Source organism: Rattus norvegicus, chromosome 3 (assembly GCF_036323735.1).
Source record: "Rattus norvegicus strain BN/NHsdMcwi chromosome 3, GRCr8, whole genome shotgun sequence".
In the NCBI taxonomy this organism is placed as follows: Eukaryota; Metazoa; Chordata; class Mammalia; order Rodentia; family Muridae; genus Rattus; species Rattus norvegicus.
This window is the reverse complement of record NC_086021.1, coordinates 185,352,151-185,374,060: the sequence shown is the minus strand read 5'-3', so window position 1 is coordinate 185,374,060 and position 21,910 is coordinate 185,352,151. Positions and strand designations below refer to the sequence as shown.

The window sequence follows — 21,910 nt, the reverse complement described above, 5'->3', positions numbered from 1 at the left end:
GACAGTTCGCACACTGGAGCTTCCAAATAGTCCCCAGTATCTCTGCAGGTAATATTCCTACAGGATGTTCTTTAGAGAAGCATTGGTCTCTACAGTGTTTTTCTTCAAGTCCAGGACCTGTTTGAATATTGGAGACAAATTGCTTCTAACCAAGAGGGTTTGGGGGTATTTCTCAAGTAGATACTTGCAGGTAACTATACAGGGCCCTTGGACTGAGTACCCAATGGAACCAGACCTAAAGGATTATTCCTCTACTGCTTGATCACTTTCAAGTCTTAGGTTCCTATGGGTGGCCACCCTACTCTGAACATAGGCAATTTGGAGAAGCAGAGAGTAACTAACCTGCCCTACAGAGAATTCCTGTGGAGTCTATGATTAAAGAACCCAAGTCTCTGCCCTTTCATAGACATTTTCAAATTTTCTTTAAAATATTTTACGATTCATTCTCCATTGTATGGAGATTAATAACTCTAATCATTATTTGTTGAGATTGGCTTTCTCTCTAACTCTATGTCTCTGCTTCCTACATTTGTGGTCAAAAGCCTGGACTACTTGATTTCATGAATATTTAAAAGCACTCACAGAATTAACTGTATCAATTTTACCCTTAACAACAATTGAACAATTCTCATTTTTCTCTCTTCCTAGTTTATCTTATGCAGGCAGTTGCTACCACTGACCTTTCTCTCTGTCTTCAGAGCAGTCTGGATCTTTATGCATAAAGGGTTCCCAGGCTTCAGAGTTCAAACTCTAAGACACCCAGAATCCTTTGAGAAGGTCCTGGTATAAATCCCAGTCACCTGGCTTGATTGTGTGGCCTTGAAAAACTTTGCTATGTCCCACCACATGCCATGAATTATAAATGGCAGTTCTGCACTCTATTTGTTCTAGTTCCAAGCCTCCACAGCTTGGTGAAGAACTATGTTCTTTAAGCAAATCCTGCAAATCTGCTAAGAAACTATGCCCCATGTAATACTCTAACATCATGGTAAGTGTTTTCCACTTGAGAATCTTCAATTAATTTTTAATACTCTGTTTAGGCCTACACATGGGGCACGTTCTGGAGAGGTAGTAGTTTAATCTTCTCTAATACCTCACTGCAACTGTCAGAGATCTTTGTTGCCCACTTAATTACCCTGGATTATCAAATGAAAGTCACAAATACACTTGCGGTTTGATTAATATGCGTAAATCTCCTCAATGGGTGCATCAATCCCAAACTTCTTCATTGATAAATCCTCCCACCACATACTCCTGAGTTATTACTTAGTAAAATCTGTGTCTTATATTTACTACCCTAGTCTCAGTAGGAAGGGACAAATAGGCCATACTCTCCATGTACTTTCATGGCGGCTGTTCTCGCTTTCCCTGCTCGCCAGTCTGTATTATATTCCTTTCTGGGCATGACAATCCTGGATCAAAATCTTTTTGTTCCCTTTCCTTAGGAATCCAAAAGTACTGCCTTTCACTCCCTGCTTAGACTCTGGCTGCTGGAAATTTTATTACCAATCATAAAACACCAGGGTCATGGATATTCAGCCTGTCAAACGAAGGATTCTCCTGCAATTTGGGAACTGATTTAACACAAGTAGGATTAGAAACAATCCAAAACCATTGGGGAACAAACAAAAGAAACAAATCCTTAAAACTTCCTTTATGTTGTCGGCCTCCATTTTATTAAATGGTGAACCTACGTTCAAGTTCCAATGAGGTGTTGGAGCTGGAGACTTCCCATTAGTGGACCACCTTCCTTTTTTCACCTTTTGTTCCTGTGAACAGGACTATTCCTAACAATGCCTTCTGCTGTTTATTCTGTGCTGTTCAAAACTTGAGGCCTGTTCCTAACCACCAAAGAACAAAAGGATATGATTGTAAGACTGTTACACTCGCATTCTGTAACAGATGCCTCTGTAAACAACCTAAGGAAAGTGCGATCCCTAAATACTGATTTGGGAGAATGTATCTGTATCTTGGCACAGATTTTTTTTGTTTTCAAGCTTAAAAACTGTAGAACATTTTTGCTCACAGTGCAGAGGTGGGTGCATGGCACGTCACACATTAGGGTGAGAGTGTGATTTCTGTCCCTCGTCCAGCAGGAGCTTGATTACAATACATTTTTGTCATTTGCTTTTCTTGAGTTTAATTTGTGTCGGATTGCGAGGACCCCATAACACAACAGTGTGCACTCATAGACTTTCTTTCCAGCATAAATATTTTCATGATGATGAAATTTACAGAACTGTGCAATGTGTTCACCGTATTGAATACATTCATAAGGTTTCTGTCTCGTGATGGTGAAGACTTGTGAAATTTGAAAGGGGTTTACCATATTAAATGCATCCAAATAGTTTTACTCCACTATGGATTCTTTCATGAGGAACAAAACTATAAAAATGTACAAAGGCCTAACCATATTAAATAAAGTCACATGAGTTCTCTAAATTGTGCTTTATTTTGTGCAATTGAATATGAACAACATAGAAAGTCCTTACCACATTGTTTACATTTGTAAGATTTGACGCCAGAAGCTGTTCAGTTACATATTCAAAGACAACCATGATATGTAAAGGAATTGCCACATTGCTAACATCCATAGGGTTTTTCGGCTTTTTGTGGGGTTTTTTTTGTATTTTTATAACACACCAGACCAATTTTACAAGAAAAGCTGTTACAACTCTGATTACATCCATAGTGCCATCCATGTCTTCTTCATGCATTTGAAGATGATTTCAATATTCAGGGATTTCTTTATTCTACTGATGATACTCATAAGATTTCTCTTTCATATGTCTTCTTTAATGTTCTTTCAGAGTATTGTGACTTGTAAAATTATTATCACATTTCTTAAATTCACAGTGTTTCTACCCAGGGTGAATTCTTTTAAGTGTCAGGGGATGAACATTTGGTGCAAAGCCATTTCCATAGTATTTACTTTCAGAGGACTTCTCTACAGTATGTGTTTTTAAAAGATGACTTTTATGTACAATGGCCTTAACATATTGATTACAGTGACCAAATTCCTCTCCTCAATGTGTTCTTTTCTGTATTTAGAGACCACTGCTTTATTAAACAGCTTTACCACATTTGGTACATTCAAGGTTCTCTCCTGTATGTGTTCTTTTATGATATTGGAGACCACTCCTTCCTTCAAAGTCCTTCCCACACTGGTTATATCCATAGGGTTTCTTGCTTATATGAGCACATTTAAGTATTTGAAGAACGTTATTATATGAAAAAGCTTTACCACGTTGGTTACATTCATAAAGTTTTTCTTCTGTATTAGTTTGTTCATGTATTTGTGCTGCAGCTTTATCACATCATGTATGTGTTCTTCTATGATACTGAAGATCACTGCTTCGAGCAAAGGCTTTACCGCACAGGTTACATTCATAGGGTTTCTCTCCTGTATGTATTCGTTTATGTATTTGAAGAACATTTCTATATGAAAAAGCTTTACCACATTGGTGACATTCATATGGTTTCTCTCCTGTATGTGTTCGTTTATGTATTTGGAGACTACTGCTTTGTGCAAAGGCTTTACCACATTGATTACATTCGTACGGTTTCTCTCCTGTATGTGTTCTTCTATGATACTGCAGAATACTGCTTTGTGCAAAGGCTTTACCACACTGAATACATTCATACGGTTTCACTCCTGTGTGTGTTCTTGTATGATACTGGAGACCAGCCCTTGCCGTAAATGCTTTACCACAATGGTTACATTTGTAGGGTTTCTCTCCTGTATGTGTTCGTTTATGTATTTGGAGAACATTGCTATATGAAAAAGCTTTACCACAATGGTTACATTCATAGGGTTTCTCTCCTGTATGTGTTCGTTTATGTGCTTGGAGATGACTATTTTGTACAAAGGCTTTACCACATAGGATACATTCATAAGGTTTCTCTCCTGAATGTGTTCGTTTATGTTTTTGGAGACTGCTGCTTTGTACAAAGGCTTTACCACATTCGGTACATTCATAGGATTTCTCCCCTGTATGTGTTCTTTTATGATATTTCAGATCACGTCTTTGTGCAAACGCTTTACCACATTGAATACATTCATAGGGTTTCTCGTCTGTATGTGTTCTTGTATGATACTGGAGACCAGCCCTTCCTGTAAAGGCTTTACCACACTGGTTACATTCATAGGGTTTCTCTCCTGTATGTATTCTTTTATGTATTTGGAGAAGATTTCTATAGGAAAAAGCTTTACCACAATGGTTACACTCATAGGCTTTCTCTCCTGTATGTGTTCGTTTATGTGCTTGGAGATGATTATTTTGTACAAAGGCTTTACCACATAGGATACATTCATAAGGTTTCTCTCCTGTATGTGTTCGTTTATGTTTTTGGAGATAACTGCTTTGTACAAAGGCTTTACCACATTCGGTACATTCATAGGGTTTCTCTGCTGTATGTGTTCTTTTATGATATTTCAGATCACTTCTAGGTGCAAAGGCTTTATCACATTGAATATGTTCATAGGGTTTCTCTTCTGTATGTGTTCTTATATGATATTGGAGACTACCCCTTCTTGCAAAGGTTTTACCACACTGGCCACATTCATAGGGTTTCTTTCTTGTATGTGTTCTTATATGATATTGGAGACCACCAATTCCTGCAAAGGTTTTGCCACACTGGTTACATTCATAGGATTTTGCTCCTGTATGTGTTCGTCTATGTATTTGGAGATCACTGCTTTGAGCAGAAGCCTCACCATATTTCATATTTCCAACAGGGTTTTCTCTAATATGAATAATTTCATGCTTTATGGTATGACATTGATATGCAAAGACTTTACCATGTTGAATAAACTCAGAGGGTTGCTCTCCAGTTCGACATCTTCTATGCCTGCAAATTAAATTGGCACATGTGAAAGCTTTCTCACATTTACTATACTAATGAGTCTTTTTGTTCATATCAATTCATTTTGCAATTTGATTTAATTGAAAACAGCAATCTGACTTAAAGTAATAACACTTTAAGATAGTGGTGCTCCCCTACATTACGAGCTTTGGCCTCTTTGAAGATAGATGGGATCGGAAGAGCCTAGACTCCCTGTCACACATTTGTAAATTATTTTTTCCACAAGAATTTTTCATATATTTGAAGAAAAGTAGGAACTCAGCGCTTTGTCACACTGATTCCATTCGTAAGTTTTGCTATCATTTGAGTGATACTACATTTGAAATGTGAACCATGGCAAAGAAAAAAACTTCAATATCCCTATTACTCACATGGATTTTCACCAGTTTGATTTTGACAAGGTACCCAATAGTGTTGGAAAACTAATTATTTTAAAATTTATAGCAGGTTTAGGCAGTATAATATATGTGATGACTATTGCATCTCTTCTAATTATTCTGGAAGAGATGGAGGTATGTTGCTTCTTTCATTATCTCCTATGTTCACATGGATTATATACAGTGTGACACAAGACATCCGATTTAAAAGAATAACAAAGAAAGGATTCCACATTACATTAACACAGTTTGAAACTTTACATCATAGAGATGTGGTATATGGATTAATGTTCTAACATAATTCCATTCTTGAATCACAAAAACTGTCCATCTCACTTATCTGAGCAATGTTATTAGAAGTATATGGTGGTGAAACCAGATTTATCCTGTCCTAGAGAACTTCTAACTTTGTGTGTCCTGAGGCCACCAGGTGGGTCACTTAGAGCAGAAGATTTGTTCTTACTTTTGCACTCAGTTCAAGAATTTTCCATATCAAAACATTGAGCTTCTGGTTTCTGCCCTCAGGAGAGCTGAAAACCAGCCCCTAGGAGCAACTTCAGGCCCGAGACAAGAGAGGAAAACTCCTAGAGCCATCTATGCCCCTGAGCACAAGGAAGGATTGGCAGGCCCTTTTGGTTATTGCTCTCACAGAGAGATGAAACCAAGCCCCAAGGAGCAACTTCAGGGCCGAGACCAGAGGTAAGACCAAATTTTCTGCTCCAAGTGACTTGCATCGTAGACTCAGGACTCACGCTCAGAGGAACAGCTGAAAGCCAGGAGATAGGAAGGAATACACTCCTGAAAGCAGAACACTCTGTTCCCATAACTGGCTGAAAGAAAAAAGGAAAATAGGTCTACAGCACTCCTGACACACAGGCCTAAAGGAAGGTCAAGCCACTGTCAGAAACAGCAGAACAAAGTAACACCAGAAAAAACCTGCTGATGAGAGGCAAGTACAGGAACACAAGCAACAGAAACCTAGACGACATGACATAATCAAAGCTCATTTCTCACACCAAAGCAAACACTGAAAATCCAAACACACCAGAAAAGCAAGAACAAGATTCAAAATCACATTTCATCATGAGGTTGGAGGATTTCAAGAGAGACTTAAAGAACTCCCTTAGAGAAATTTAGGAAAACACAAGTAAACAATTAGACACACTTAGAGAAGAAACACAAAACTCCCTGAAAGAATTACAGGAAAACACAGACAAACAGGTGAAAGAATTGAAAATGGAAATAGAAACAATAAAGAAAGCACAAAGGGAGACAACCCTGGAGATAGAAAGCCAAAGGAAGACACAAGGAGCCATAGATACAAGCATCACCAACAGAATACAAGAGATAGAAGAGAGACCTCATAACAATACTATCCAAACTATTCGAAAAAATTGTAACAGATGGAGCGCTACCGAATTCCTTCTATGAAGCGACAATTACTCTTATACCTAAACCACACAAGGATGCATCATAGAACGAGAAATTCAGAACAATTTCCCTTATGAATATCGATGCAAATATACTCAATGAAATTCTTGCAAACCAAATCCAAGAGCACATCAAAACAATCATCCATCACGATAAAGTAGGCTTCATCCCAGGGATGCAGGGATGGTTTCATATACAGAAAACCATCAATGTAATTAACTATATAAACAAACTGAAAGAAAAACCAATGATGAGAAAGCATTTGACAAAATTCAACACCCCTTCATGATAAAAGTCCAGGAAAGAATAGGATTTCAAGGCCCATACATAAACATAGTAAAAGCCATATACAGCAAACCAGTAGTTAACATTAAAGTAAATGGAGAGAAACTTGAAGCAATCCCACTAAAATCAGGGACTAGACAAGGCTGCCCACTCTCTCCCTACTTATTCAATTTATTTCTTGAAATTGTAGCCAGAGCAATCAGACAAGAAAAGGAGATCAAAGGAATACAGATTAGAAAAGAAGAAGTCAAAATATCACTATGTGCAGATGATAGGATAGTATATTTAAGTGATCCCACAAGGTCCACCAGAGAACTACTGATCCTGATAAACACTTTCAGCAAAGTGGCTGGGTATAAAATTAACTCCAATAAATCAGTAGCCTTCCTCTACACAAAAGAGAAACAAGTTGAGAAAGAAATTAGGGAAAGGACACCCTTCATAATAGTCCCAAATAATATGAAATACCTCCATACGACTTTAACCAAGCAAGTAAAAGATCTCTATGGTAAGAACTTCAAGCCTCTGAAGAAAGAAACTGAAGAAGACCTCAGATGATGGAAAGATCTCCCATGCTCACGGATTGGCAGGATGAATATAGTAAAAATGGCCATGTTACCAAAAACAATCTACAGATTTAATGCAATCCCCATCAAAATACCAATCCAATTCTTCATAGAGTTAGACAGAAAAATTTGCAAATTCATCTGGGGTAAAAAAAAAAACCAGGATACCTAAAACTATCCTCAACAATAAAAGGACTTCTGGGGGAATCACTATCCCTGAACTCAAGCAGTATTACAGAGCAATAGTAATAAAAAAAAAACTGCATGGTATTGGTACAGAGACAGACAGATAGAACAGTGGAATAGAACTGAAGACCCAGAAATGAACCCTCATACCTATGGTCACTTTATTTTTGACACTGAGGACAAAACCATGCAATGAAAAAGAGATAGGATTTTCAGCGAATGGTGCTGGTTCAACTGGAGGTCAGCATGTAGAAGAATGCAGATCATCCATGCTTATCACCCTGTACAAAGCTTAAGGCTAAGTGTATCAAGGATCGCCACATCAAACCAGATATACTCAAACTAATAGAAGAAAAAGTGGGGAAGAATCTTGAACACCTGGGCACTGGAGAAAAGTTCCTGAACAAAACATCAATGGCTTATGCTCTAAGATCAAGAATCTCTACAAATGGTATCTCATAAAACTACAAAGCTTCCATAAGGCAAAGGACACTGTTTATAGGACAAACTGGGAATGAACAAATTGGGAAAAGATCTTTACCAACCTACAACTGATAGAGGGCTTATATCCAAAATATACAAAGAACACCCGAAGTTAGACGGCAGGGAGATCTAAACAAAGAATTCACAGCTGAGGAATGATGAATAGCTGAGAAGCACCAAAAGAAATGTTCAACATCTTCAGTTATAAGGGAAAAGCAAGTCAAAACAACCCTGAGATTCTACCTCACACCAGTCAGACTGGCTAAGGTCAAAAACTCTAGTAACAGCAGATGCTGGCGAGGATAAGGAGAAAGAAGAACACTCCTCCATTGTTGGTGGGATGGCAGACTGGTACAACCAGTCTGGAGGTTCCTCAGAAAATTGGACATTGAACTACCCGAGAACCCACTATACCTCTCTTGTGCATATACCCAAAAGGTGCCGCAACATATAACAAAGACACGTGCTCCACTACGTTCATAGCAGCCTTATTTATAATAGCCAGAAGCTGGAATGAACCCAGATGCCCTTCAACAGAAGACTGGATACAGAAAATGTGGTACATCTACACAATAGAATACTACCCAGCTATCAAAAACAATGCCTTAATGAAATTCATAGGCAAATGGGTGGAACTGGAAAATATCATCCTGAGTGAGGTAACCCAATCACAGAAAAACACACATGGTATGCACTCATTGATAAGTGGCTATTAGCTTGAATTACCCTAGATGCCTAGAACACATGAAACTCAAGACGGATGACCAAAATGTGAATGCTTCATTCCTTCTTTAAAAGAGGAACAAGAATACTCTCGGGAGGGAATAGGGAGGCAAAGTTTAGAACAGAGGCAGAAGGAACACCCATTCAGAGCCTGCCCCACATGTGGCCCATACATATACAGCCACCCAATTAGACAGGATGGATGAAGCAAAGGAGTGCCTGCAGACAGGAACCGGATGTAGATCTCTCCTGAGAGACACTGCCAGAATACAGCAAATACATAGGCGAATGCCAGCAGCAAACCAATGAACTGAGAATGGGATTCCCATTGAAGGAATCTTAGAAAGGACTGAAAGAGCTTGAAGGGGCTTGAGACTGCATATGAACAACAATGCCAACCAACTAGAGCTTCCATGACTAAGCCACTACTCAAAGACTATATACATGGACTGACCCTGGGCTCCAATCACATAAGTAGCAATGAATAGCCTAGTAAGAGCACTAGTGGAAGGGGAAGCCCTTGGTCCTGCAGAGACTGACCCCCAGTGAACTTGATTGTTGGGGGGAGGGTGGTAATGGGGGGAGTATGGGGAGGGGAACACACTTACAGAAAGGGAGGGGGAGGGTTTGGGGGGATGTTGGCCTGGAAACCTGGAAGGAGAATAACAATCAAAATGTAAATAAGAAATACTCAAGTCAATAAAGATGGGGAAAAAAATCTGCAAACTGCATAGGTAGCAATGAATAGCCTAGTAAGGACACGAGTGGATTTTCTCATCCACTGGTCCTGCCAAGGCTGGACCCCCATTGAATGGTATTCAGGGAGAATGGGTTGAAAAGTGGGGAGGATTGGGAGGGGAACACATATATACAAGGGGAGATGGAGACGATAGGAGGATGTTGGCATGAAAACCAGGAAAGGGAATAACATTTCAAATGTAAATAAGAAATATCCAATTTAATAAAGATAAAAGAAGCATTGAACACATTAAAAAAAATAAATAAATGAACAAAAAGTATATGGTGATTAGCAGATTTAATATGGATTATTTGCTCATAACAAAGTTATGGATAAATATTTATGACCTAATCAATTTGTTTACCATTTGCAATACCCACATGGCATGTCATTGAACAGACTGGCATTTCTATACCCTGGCTCTACTGGGTTGGATTCAAATAGGAATATGCCTATTTGATCATGTTTCTGTATATTTGTACTTAAGAGAATGCTTTACAAACACAAATTAGATACAAGACATTGACATATTTTGTTGTGTGGGATTCATTTCTCATCCATAATTTAAAGCAGTGTTCCTTTTACATTACTGCATTTCTTTAATCTTGTGAGACATTTTAAATTCCTTCAGAGGCATATCTATATCAACATGCAAATGGAAATTACCTTCCATGACTTCTGGATTTTTGAAAATGTTCTTCAATTTTATGGTCTTCCCAAATGTAGCCTGAAGTATAGTGCCAGAGGAAATATGTTACATTATTGGATAATATGGAAAATTTAAGTTATTAACTTGAATGTAGTTTAGAACCATGACTGATTCATTCACCTCATTCTTCCACATTCTCAACTGAAAATACAAAAACAAATAACAATAACAAAATGTTGCCCCAAAATTTTAGAAAAAAAAAATGACGGCATTACCTACAGCAGTGAGATTCCTATATGTCTCCAGCATCACATCTTTGTAGAGACTCTTCTGAGAAGGATCCATCAAAGCCCACTCTTCTTTGGTGAAGTTCACATGTACATCATCATAGGTCAATACATCCTAAAAGACCCAATACATGTGTACAGAAGAAAGCATGGTACTGACAGAAGTGTAAATGTTTACTTGACAATGAATATTGGATTACTCACCTGCCCAACCACATCATAATTTTATACAATAACCAGACAGATAAACTATAAAAACCTAAGTTAATATAAAAGCAAATAAATGGTTCCGGGGAACCTGATGCCTCACTATTAATATATTGGGTATGGAATGATGTAGGGTGATGTCAGACCTTCCAACTTACTGTTCTCAGAGACTCAGTACTCAACAGTGACCTTAGGACTGAAGATTCCTCTCACCTGTACATGACTCCTGTAATGCAATAGACCATTTCCATCTACCCTTTACTTCTTGTCCATATCTTTGTCTCAGCACCCAAATATGGGCAGAAACCCCATGCTCCCCCTAGGAGCAGGTCTAGAACTCCATGTTTGGAGTTCTTAACTTGCCAAAGTCCCCACACACAACCTAGCAGAGGCTTTCTGAAAATATCTCAAAGTAACTCCGATTTCTAAAGTGTTATGCAGAGGAATGTGTGGCCTTGGTAGTCACCTGAAGAGCCGCATTCTCTTCTGAAAGGCTGGTATGTTAGGAGGTTCTGATGGGCGTGTAAATCTTGAGTGACATGAGCACCACCCATAGGATTAGAGGTTGCTGAAGGGACATACCTTTGTATTTCCAGCCTTGGACAATCCCTTTTCCATATGCACATTTGCAACTCAGTGCACTAGTGCCTCTCCTCAGATAGCTTAACTGTCTATTCTCTTGTGAAGTCCCTAGGAGGAATTAAGATTCCTGATCCCACGTGCTAAACTGCATGATTCCACACTGTATTCATTTCTTTGCAAATTTGAAGCATGCCTGAGCTCCTATTACATTCCTAGGTTGATATGTCCCCTACTTCTTCCTAATGCTACATGCAATGGATCCTGGGAACTGTTGCTTTTCTACTGGCTGCCCCAGTTCCCCTTCCCCCTCTTGTACACGCCTTCGCTCAATTTCCTGAACCTCCCTTATCTCTTCCAACAATTGTTCCTCCGCCATTTACTCCATCTCTTTCTTACAGGATCCTCACTCCCTCTACCTCCTATGATTATTTTGTTTCTTCTCTTAAGGAGGACTGAAGCATGCACACTGTTTTCTTCCTAATTCTTGAGCTTCATATAGTCTATAAGTTCTATCATGGCTTCTGAGCTTTTTTCCAATATTTACTTATCAGGGAGTACATAACATTTGCCTTCTTTCATATCTGAGTTACCTCGTTTAGGACAATGCCACTAAGAAAATCAATCTAGTGTTTCCTCAGAAAATTGGAAATACTTGTATCTGACGAACTAGATATACCCAGAAGATGCTCAAACATGTAGCAAAAATGCACTCTCCACTCTATTCATAGCAGCCTTATTTATAATAGCTAGAAGCTGGACACATCCCGGACACCCCTCAATGGAGGAATGGATACAGCAAATGTGGTATATTTAAACAATGGTGTACTATTCAGCTATTTAATACAATGAATTCATGCATTGCATATTTTCAAACAGAAAAAGTAGCATTGCTAGAAGGCAAAGGGACAGGAGTTTGGTAGATCTTTTGTTTCTTGACCTACTGTAAATACAGAAATGTGGTTTATAGAAATAAAGTGAGGTCTTCATTGAGATTTGTGATTGCCCTGACCTGGAAAACACCCCAAGGTGCCCAGTTTGGAATTTTACTGGTTGTCTAAAATTGATTACTTACAGAATCATGGTTAATGTCAACAATTGCTAAAGCAGAAAGGCCTGATCTTCCTCCTTCCTCTCCCTTTTCTGTGATAGATTATACCAGCTTCATAGTTGGTCAATGAACTCAGTCCTTACACAAGTCCCTCTTTATTTGTAATCCCTTTACACCTAAGACAGGAAGGTTGAGCAACATTCATTAACTTGTAATTTATTTCTCACTACTCAGTCAGTGCCAATATTAAAAGAAGTTTTAGAACTGTCTTCCTACAACATTAGGTGTTCAAAGTCAACCTTAATTATATGGAAAAAAATAGGCAGAGCTATAGGAGATGTTGTTCTAATCAAACAATTATGAAATCTTTAAAAAACGAATGAAATTCTTAGTTTTATTTCTAGGAGGGATGGTGGAGATGGTGGGATTGAGAGCCTAGTCTTTAACTATTGAGACATCTATCTTGCCCAAGGACTGAAATTCCTTATCACTAAGAAAACCTGGAGAATAGAAACAAGTAAGAAATCAGAGTACCTATAAAGCCCTTGGTCATGTGAAGACCTGTTTCCCCACTGTAGGGCAATGCCAGGGTGTTGAGGTTGGAGTGCATGTGTGAGAATGGGAGCACACTCATTAAAGCTGAGGGAAGGGGGAGGAGTTTGGGAGAGAGTGGAAAGGGAATAAAATTCTAAATGTAAATATATGAAATATCGAAGAAATATAAATTTGCAATAAAAAGGTGTAACAATAAATACAACTTTAAAAGCACATTAGCAAAATGACTTTTAAAAGAGAAGGCCCTACCATGGTACAGGGAACAGCATTAATAAAATAGTGTTTGATCTTAATCCTTTATGTGATGTTAGCTGATAAGATCTAAAATGTGACACAGAAAGCTACAGCAAATATCAAGAATTTTTAACTTTCTGAGCTGACTTAAAGGTGTAAATAAAGACTGTAGATATCTATATAACACAAGCCCTAAAATGGGAACTCATTATCCAACAGATCAAGGTAACCTGCTCTAATTAAACGCCCGTCAAATGTTATATTTAATCGTATCCATAAATCAATAAATGCTGTGATATTACAAAGTCTTTCACCCTGCCTGAATCAGGTCCTTCTACATATGGTGACCACCGCAGCAGACTTTTCTCTGTAATCTACCTGTTTCCCGCACCGTTTCTCATGATAGTATAAGCGGTAAACTGTTTCTCCCGTTCTCATCCTGCCATGGATATTTTTACACATAAGCCCCTGCCACACATCTTTTGTGCAGATTAAGCGCCAATAATAATGTTATTTAGAGGCCACAGACAGGTGCAAATAGAAAATAGGTTCACAAAGGACTTTTCTGCCTGCTTCAGACCATTCAGATGCTGGGAAGACCCACTACACATGCATTTTATGCTAAGCAGCTTGTTCCTCCCATTTGTGGGAGATGACCTTTTTACTTACCATGTCTGGAGCACTCAACTTCCAAGCTCTCCTCACGGAATCTAACAGAGGCTCTCAGTAAATATCACAGAGAAATACTCCCGACTAATTAGTTTAAAAAAAAAAAAAAAGTAGAGGAACTCTCAGGCTTGTTAGCAGGAACAGCCCCTTCCTTTTTTGACTGGCAGGTCGATTAGCAGGTTCTGATTGGCAAGTACTCTTGAGTGACAAGCGCACCACCCTTAGGGCTAGAGGTTGCTGATGGGACACACCATCCTGTTTACACACCTGGGCCAATCCCTTTTGATGTGCAGATTGCAGTTCAGTCCACTAGTGCCTTTCCTCCAAATACTTGCTTCTCTGTTCTCCAGCCAAGCTCCTAGGAGGAACTAAGATTCCTGATCCCTGCTGCTCAAATGCCTGCTTCTACTTTGCATTCACTGCTTTGCAAATTTGGAGCTTCCCTGAGCTTCCATTACAGCACTCAGTAGGAATTTCCCCTTCCTTTTGGAGGATTAAGCTACCTAGCTTGCATAGCCCAGTAATCAGCTTACTGGGAAGCTCCAAGTCTGTCCAGAAGGGGACAGGTGTTCCGAATATTAACAAGTAGGGATGTTAGAAGACAAAATTTTATTATGTGCCTTCAGGCTGGGTCCAGGCAAACCGCTAGTACTTTTGACCTGGTGGTTATTAGAAAAGCCTCAGAGAAAATCAGGAAACACATGACAGATGCTGTGAGGCACTCTTCTTAATATGAACATTGTCCTCACTGGGTGTGGAACACAAACATAACAACAACAATGCTACATTAACAACAATAGCTGTATTAGTAAAGGTTCTTCAGATTAACAGAGCTGTGAGAATGAAAATCTCTCTATTATGTAGAATATGGATTCATTACAGTGGCTCCCAAGCTGTGGTTCAACTATTCGAACAATGGTTCTCTGCCAATAGAAAGTTGAAGAATCCAGAAATGGCTCAATCCATGTGGCTGGATGTCTCAGCTGGTCTTCAGTGTATTTCTAAATTCTGGAATAAATTGACTCTAATGCCAAAAATGTACTTGCTAGCCAGGGGTAGGGCAAGAAGACAAATAGGAAGAGCTACAATCCTCAATGTCCTTTATACCTGTAGGCTGTCACCAAAGCTAAGTCCCAGATTAAAATCACCTCTAAAGACCTGAAATAAAAACACTTTTCACAGGTCCAAAATTATAATTAACAAAAATCCCTCACAGTACAGAACTCTTTGGCTTTCAGTTAATTCCTAATGTACTCCATTTGACTACCAAGAAATGCTATCACAACAGATAAGACAGAAAATCTGGGAATGATTTTTCCTGTGGCAATGTCTTTCTTTAATAATGAAGCATGGAGATTTTACTTAGGAACTCTGGATGCCTTCACACATAGGTTTTCCTGGTCCTATGAATGCTATGTTAAATCCTCTTCTAAACATGGTCAAATGTAAAAGCAGGGACAGGAATGGGACAATAGTGAAAGCATAAAAAATGCAGCTAAGAAGTCAGAAGTTTAAAAAAGCCCTAAATACCTCAAATTCCAGACCCTGCCCTCTACCTGTACTAGCTTGTAGAGGGCCGCAATAACATGCGCGACCATTAGATGGCGCTGGCTTCCACTGCGCCCCACATGGAAGGCCAAGTCAGTCAAGATGGCGCCAGCCTTCCCTGCGCCAGCTGGCCCCCCTATCAGGAAGTTAACTATGCGCATGTGCAAGAGTGCCTTCCTGCCAGGTCTTTGCCCATTCCGGGGCGTGCCTGATGAGATCATGAGTAAACAACCAATCAGGCGTTGATGCGTGCCCGAGGGTTAAATAGGCGCGCCTGGCTGGCGCGCAGGGCTTCTCCATGAGATAGGAATAAAGTATCACTCATAGCAAGAATTTCTATGTCTCGCGTGCTTCTTGCCGGCGGAAAGTCACGCGCGGGACATTTGGTGCCGAGAAACCCGGGACAAAAACATCGCCGGCGCTACGAGAGGCCTCCGTTTCACGGAAGAAATTCAGAAGCTATGGAATACAGGTAAAAAACTCTGAGAGACCATGGCTAGCCTTGATCTGCTCCAACTCAGTCCCCTGCCGGACGCGGCAGGTGCCGCTGTGGTTGCTCTGGCAACCCTCGGGCTTTTTCTATTGACCTTTGAGTTTCTAGCTACCGCCAAACGGCGTCAGAGGTCGCGTGGGAACTGCCCAGCTGTAACAGCAAAGCGGAGAGCGTTGGGGGCAGGGAGAGACAGTCAGTCAGAAACAGAGGATAGTGAAAAGTTGCAACGAGGAAAGGATCCTGATCGATCTCAAGCACCAGGCCCCCCTGCGGTCTTACCACCGCCAGGGGTGAAAAATTGGGGAAAGAATGCCCCGGGTGAGAAGGGAGGAGGTAAAAGGAACACAGTATTTTGGGAGAAAAACTTTGTCTTAGTGCTTATGAAAGGTGTAATTAAGCTCCCGCGCCGGCTCTGGGGATGCTGCGGCATCCGGGTGCTGACGCGACAGCTTTACAGAGTCATACTGATCAGATTTGATAGAGGCAGACCGCCTGAAAATTTATTCAGGAGAATCAAACAAAAGGACATCTCAGTCCCCGTGCACAGCCTGATAGAGTTAATGTAATTGGGTTGTGAGTAAAAATACTCCGGGCTGTGTTTCACTTCCATACCATTGGCGAATGTCGGTCATACTGTTCAGATATCTCTCAGTTTCTTACAGAATTGGGTTTCAACACGTTGGTGGACTAGTCCAGGAATTGAGACAATCCATCGCCCATATCAGCTCCACTCGATGGATAGTCGCCGTGAACACCATCTGGCTTTTTCCCCTCTTTGTCTATTGTTTGTCTCTGGTGCACCAGGCTGTCCATGTCTGTCAGTTTATGTCTGTGGTTTTTGTTTCTCGTTGCTTAAATGTTTTATGTTTCGTGGTCAAAAGAAAAAAAATGGTAAAAAACTTTATCTGCTGGTCGTGCACACCTTGACTTGGTTTTAACTCGTTTCAAAAAGGAACAAATGAATAAAAAACAGTTTCAATCAGGTTTTTGAAGCCCTGTGCCTAGAGCCAGGTGTCTAGATTAGCTGGAGAAGCTGACCAGAAGCTAAGCGTCTACACGAGCTGATCTTAAAAGCGCCAACAGCTTCTTCATACAAGAGTTGATAGCTGTTTCTCTTAAAAAAAAAATCCCTGACTTATTACTTGACTCAACAGGTGACAAGGTGCTTCTCCTAAAATCATAACAAAAGGGTAAAAATGGTGTTTGGTCTAAATATTAAAGATAGGTGTAGCCATTTCAATTTTGTTTCTTATTGGTTTTATATGTATAAATATGCTCTACTTGCCTTGGTTGTGGACTATTGGCTTTCAAGTTATTGGATATGGTTAAAAGGGTATAATATTGGTAACAGAAAGTTGACATAAAGCTAGTAATCTGGATGGAGTCATTTTAGATAGCGTGTGACATGGGCCAACCTAGGGAAACAGGTCTAAATTGAGGTAATGTTTTTATGGAATTCTTATGCTAGAAACCAGGCTTCTAAAAGAATTTAGGACATTGTCCCTGGTTGAGGTGTTGGAGGCCACACCTTTGTGAGTCCAAATGTAAGAATTGACAGTCAAACTTTGTAACATAATAGATAGACCTGTGGTGCCTTGGAGACTAGATTGTTTGTTGGAGGTTGAGTTTTGCTTTCCAAAGCTGTGGCTTGCCCAGAAGTTATCTGTATTTTAATGCTAATTCCACTGCCCCAAAAACAGCTGCCTAATAAGTTTTACTTTCCAAAGTTGTGGCTTGCGCAGAAGTTATCTGTATTTTAATGTTAATTTCCACTGCCGGGAGAACAGCTGCCTAGTCACGTACTCAGAATTCAGGTGACCTTGTGGCTGTGTTCTGGTGTTACAAAGAGAACTTAAAGATTGTGATTTAGGATTGCCAGTGTTACATTGACTAACTCAAACTTATTTTTAATTAAGGAAAAATCAAACAGGTAGAGATTGTTACAGGATTTATAAGGATTGATGAGGTTTTAGAACTTGTGAGAGCATTACAGCCAGTTTCCTTACTCCAACTGCCATTTCAAGACAGATTTAGAGGATTGATTTTATACAATTTGTTTTCGTCATAACAATTGTGAGTTTTCATTTCGTGAGCTTGCTTATAGTTTCAGAGAGCCCATAAAGTGATATCATTAAGAATGGTTAACAGCCTCATATTAGGTAATTTTGTTGCTTCTTCAGTGTAAGAAGTTAGAACTTAAATCTTTCTATGTATATGGAAATGTTTACTACAAACCTTTGCTCTCAAAATGAGCTTTAATATTTGGGGAGTAGCTGTTACCCTACTCCAGAAAAGAATATTTGAAGCTAATTTTAAGCTTCTAAAGATATGTTAATTGGCTAAGTACCTCACCTTACCAGAGGACTTAGGTCTTTGTTATGCACATTGGAGATAAAGCTTCAGCTGTGTTAGTACAGAGTTGTGGACTAGAGTCATGGAAGTATTTTAAATAGAAACCTGGTAAAACATATCTTATTCCAAACAACAATTAATTGGTTACTACTAAATACTGATATTTGGCCTATCACATATACAAATTTTTCAGACAAAATTGATAATTTTATTCTTTACATGTTTTTGTATTTCCTGTATATTTGTACGTACAACCCATAGGAAATGCGCTTACTGTATTTATAGGTGGTTCATCTAATGAAAAGGCTACATGTATGATTGGATCACTTGTTTATTCTCTTGAGTTTCTGTTGCTTCAGCACAGATTATTAGATTACGTCCTGTAGCCACTGTTTTTAAATCAAGCTTTCTATTCATATACTGATAGCCAATGTGTGGCTTGTGGTTTACAATTGATTTCAATTACTTAATGCTTTATTAGAGACAGGTTTTCTACTTGAAATCAGTGAGTGACGATTTCAATGTGAATTGTCTGACAACTCATTGTCCTTTCAGTGCTCTGGCTCAGACAACTAAACAAAACCATAGACGCTGCTCTTTAAAAATGGTAATAGAGTTGATAACACACCCTCACGAAAAGAGGAAGACTCCATTTGTTTACTTTCAACTCCCAGCCTCACCCTGCCAGCTCAGAGATTTCTAGTAAGACTAAATCTGGACAATATTTACAAGATTTGACATTTCTAATTAATGCTTATGTTTAGGTAAATAAAGTTTGTGAGGTGCTAGAAAAATGGCTTAGTGGTTAAGAGCACTATATACTGTTCCTTTATAGGACATTTAAAAACTCAAACTGGATTTTCTGGGCTCCTTAACAAGGGAGGACAAGATTCCAGACAGATTATAGGCCTTACATAGGAACAATTAGTCAAAAAATCTCATTCTTTATATATTCAATACAATTATGCTAGAGACAATAATTTGGTATACAAGTCAATTTATAAATACAAGTGCTCAGTGTCCTCAACTTAATCCTCGAGGACTTACCTTAATAAATAATATCTTTACTATATCTTTATAAATAAAAAGGGGGAGTTATCCCTGTATGCTAAATAATGCTCCTTTTATTTCAATTTTAAAATATTTCAATTTTAAAAATTTGGATGCCAAAGTTTATGGCACCCTACAACTAGGCATACTTCTGCCTAGGTGAAATAGAGAGATCCACTTATTGACATGTTCCTGTCCAGATATTTTATATGGGGAAGAGGGAATGTTTGTGTTTTTTCTACAGGATGCTACAGGAGTGTGCCAGCTGCCTGAGTGTCTGGTGAGACATGCTGATCCTGGGAGCATGAAGATTCAGCTCTCGTGGTTCGGGTCCCTGGAGTCATTCCTCTGCCCTGAGAGGAAGATAGAAGATTTCCCTTCATCCTTTGTCATCACAGAGACTTTGCCGTTGCTGCAGTCAGTGTTACCGCCACGTGTTCCCGTCCCATTGTGGCCTACGCTCAGACTCTGTACACTGCTGTTTCCTGGAGAAGACTGAACTCTAGCTGTTACCCCTGTCCTTTCATTTCCCTGGTGACTTTTGCTGCCTTAACTGGTAACTGGTGTTGTCATTTTACAGACTATAGCTTCACAGAAAGCTACCTGTGTAAAGCTACAGTGACTGGAGACCTCTGTCCTGGTTATACAGATCTCAGAAATGGTTCCATTGTCTGCTGGTTGTTCCAGAGAAAAATGACTGATCCTGAACTGTCCTGGAAAAGACCTTGACACTTTCGCTGCTATTGTAGCAGCCATTACTGCTGCAGACATTGTGTCTGCAGTGTCTGGAGTTATCCTCCCCCAATCTATTGTTAGACAAGTACAGTGGGTGAACTTTCTGGAGTAGTTACTAACAATTGGAAATTCTAAATTTCATTATAGGAGTGGCTTGACCATGGCCCTTGGTGGCAACAGCTGAGGAGGACCATATGAGGTGCCCACTACTTATCGGGAGTGGCTCTGTCTGATGCAGCCCTATGCTGTGGATCAGTGTTCATACTATGGTTGGTTTACAAACTCAGATCTCAACAGTAACATGACAAGGCCGTTATCACTCAAGCACTTGCAGCCATTTGAACAAAGGGCCTCACCTGGAATTTGGTTATCTTGTTCAGGATTTACTCTGTATTTGAGTTCCCTGCTCCTGCACCCCATGGACCTGTGGGTCCATTGCACTGGGAGGAGAGGGATACTCTCTGTATCTGAGTTCTCTGCTCCTGCACCCCATGGATCTGTGGATCCATTGCACTGGGATTGAGAGAGACTCAGTGATTTCCTTTGATCAGCCCTTGCACATCGCTGAGGTTTCCTCATTGCACGCGATAGGGTGATCATTTCTGCTATAAAATTATAATTATAAGGGTGAGATGTAGAGGGCCGCAATAACATGCGCGACCATTAGATGGCGCTGGCTTCCACTGCGCCCCACATGGAAGGCCAAGTCAGTCAAGATGGCGCCAGCCTTCCCTGCGCCAGCTGGCCCCCCTATCAGGAAGTTAACTATGCGCATGTGCAAGAGTGCCTTCCTGCCAGGTCTTTGCCCATTCCGGGGCGTGCCTGATGAGATCATGAGTAAACAACCAATCAGGCGTTGATGCGTGCCCGAGGGTTAAATAGGCGCGCCTGGCTGGCGCGCAGGGCTTCTCCATGAGATAGGAATAAAGTATCACTCATAGCAAGAATTTCTATGTCTCGCGTGCTTCTTGCCGGCGGAAAGTCACGCGCGGGACACTAGCTGACCATAAAGTTAGATTAAAATCTTAGAGAATAATCTTGAGAAGCAGGAAGCTTCTCCCAGGAACTGATGGACCATAAAGTAAACAATCTTGAGAAACAGGAAGCTCCTCCTTGTGATTTTTCATTAGTATTCTCGACACTTTCCAATGACACCACCCCTGCCCTCGGATTGTGGTTTCTCCCTTTAAATACCCTTTCTCCCAGCCTTTCAGTGTTGAACTCCACTGCCCCTGCGTGGGATATGAGTCTCGACCCCAGTGCACTGGTTCCTATCAATAAACCTCATGTTATTACGGCAAGGACGGTCTCACGTGAGCTCTTGGGGGGTCGCATCATCCCGAGACTTGAGTGAGGGTCTTTCCGCTCCACGGGTCTTTCATTAGCTCCTGCAACTTGAAAAGCTCAGGTTGAGAGGAGCCAGAAGGGTAGCATTGACAGAGTCAAGGGGTCAGGGCTGTGCTGTGCAGCAAAAGAGTGGCCTCCTAAAGCTTAGCAAGGGTGATGTGAATGCACTGGGGATACTGCAGCAGCATGGAGGTTGGTCAAAAGAGAGCAGGATTGGGCTTCCTCATAGCAGCAGGAAGCCCTGATCCAGGATCTTGGCTTTCCCTCCTCTAGCAACCCCATGCTGAGGGTGTGAAAGAATTCTGACACAAAATTTACTAGAAACAGGTGGAAGAGGCAAAAGCTTGTAAAAGCCTCTTGGACCTAGGCAGTGAGGGACACAGGGAGGGAGGGAGGGCCAGGGAGAGAGAGAGAGATAGATTGAGAGGGGGGGGGTATAGTACAGAATAGAGTTTATTCACGGGGGGGGGGGGGATGGGGAGGTGAGTTGAGAGGGTA

At 40.3% G+C, this 21,910-nt stretch overlaps 2 protein-coding genes and 1 long non-coding RNA gene across 3 annotated transcripts; 1 reads left to right on the top strand and 2 right to left on the bottom strand.

Annotated features, from left to right (window-relative positions):
* Positions 1-578: 578 nt before the first annotated feature.
* On the bottom strand, positions 579-11,757 carry LOC103692008 (zinc finger protein 431-like). Its single transcript, XM_008762623.3, has 4 exons — positions 11,665-11,757; positions 10,581-10,707; positions 10,323-10,383; positions 579-606 (listed from the first exon to the last, which is right to left on the bottom strand). Exons 1-4 carry the CDS (start codon positions 11,755-11,757, stop codon positions 579-581), a joined length of 309 nt encoding a protein of 102 aa, XP_008760845.2.
* Positions 2,434-4,796, bottom strand: Zfp873l1 (zinc finger protein 873 like 1). Its single transcript, XM_039106096.2, has one exon. It carries the CDS (start codon positions 4,725-4,727, stop codon positions 3,318-3,320), a length of 1,410 nt encoding a protein of 469 aa, XP_038962024.1. The 5' UTR covers positions 4,728-4,796; the 3' UTR covers positions 2,434-3,317.
* Positions 11,758-15,408: 3,651 nt separating the features above from the next.
* LOC134486511 (uncharacterized) lies at positions 15,409-21,366 on the top strand. Its single transcript, XR_010065559.1, has 2 exons — positions 15,409-15,907; positions 16,581-21,366. It is a non-coding gene; the product is annotated as an uncharacterized LOC134486511 (long non-coding RNA).
* The last annotated feature ends 544 nt before the right edge of the window (positions 21,367-21,910 follow it).

Coding starts and splice junctions, on each gene's coding strand:
- LOC103692008 (XM_008762623.3), bottom strand. CDS start 11,757: ATGGCGGAGGAACAATTGTTGGAAGAGATAAGGGAGGTTCAGGAAATT. Junction 10,708..11,664: donor AAGGGGAACTGGGGCAGCCA/GTAGAAAAGCAA, acceptor TGGGTCTTTTAG/GATGTATTGACCTATGATGA. Junction 10,384..10,580: donor TAGGAATCTCACTGCTGTAG/GTAATGCCGTCA, acceptor ACTATACTTCAG/GCTACATTTGGGAAGACCAT.
- Zfp873l1 (XM_039106096.2), bottom strand. CDS start 4,727: ATGAAATATGGTGAGGCTTCTGCTCAAAGCAGTGATCTCCAAATACAT.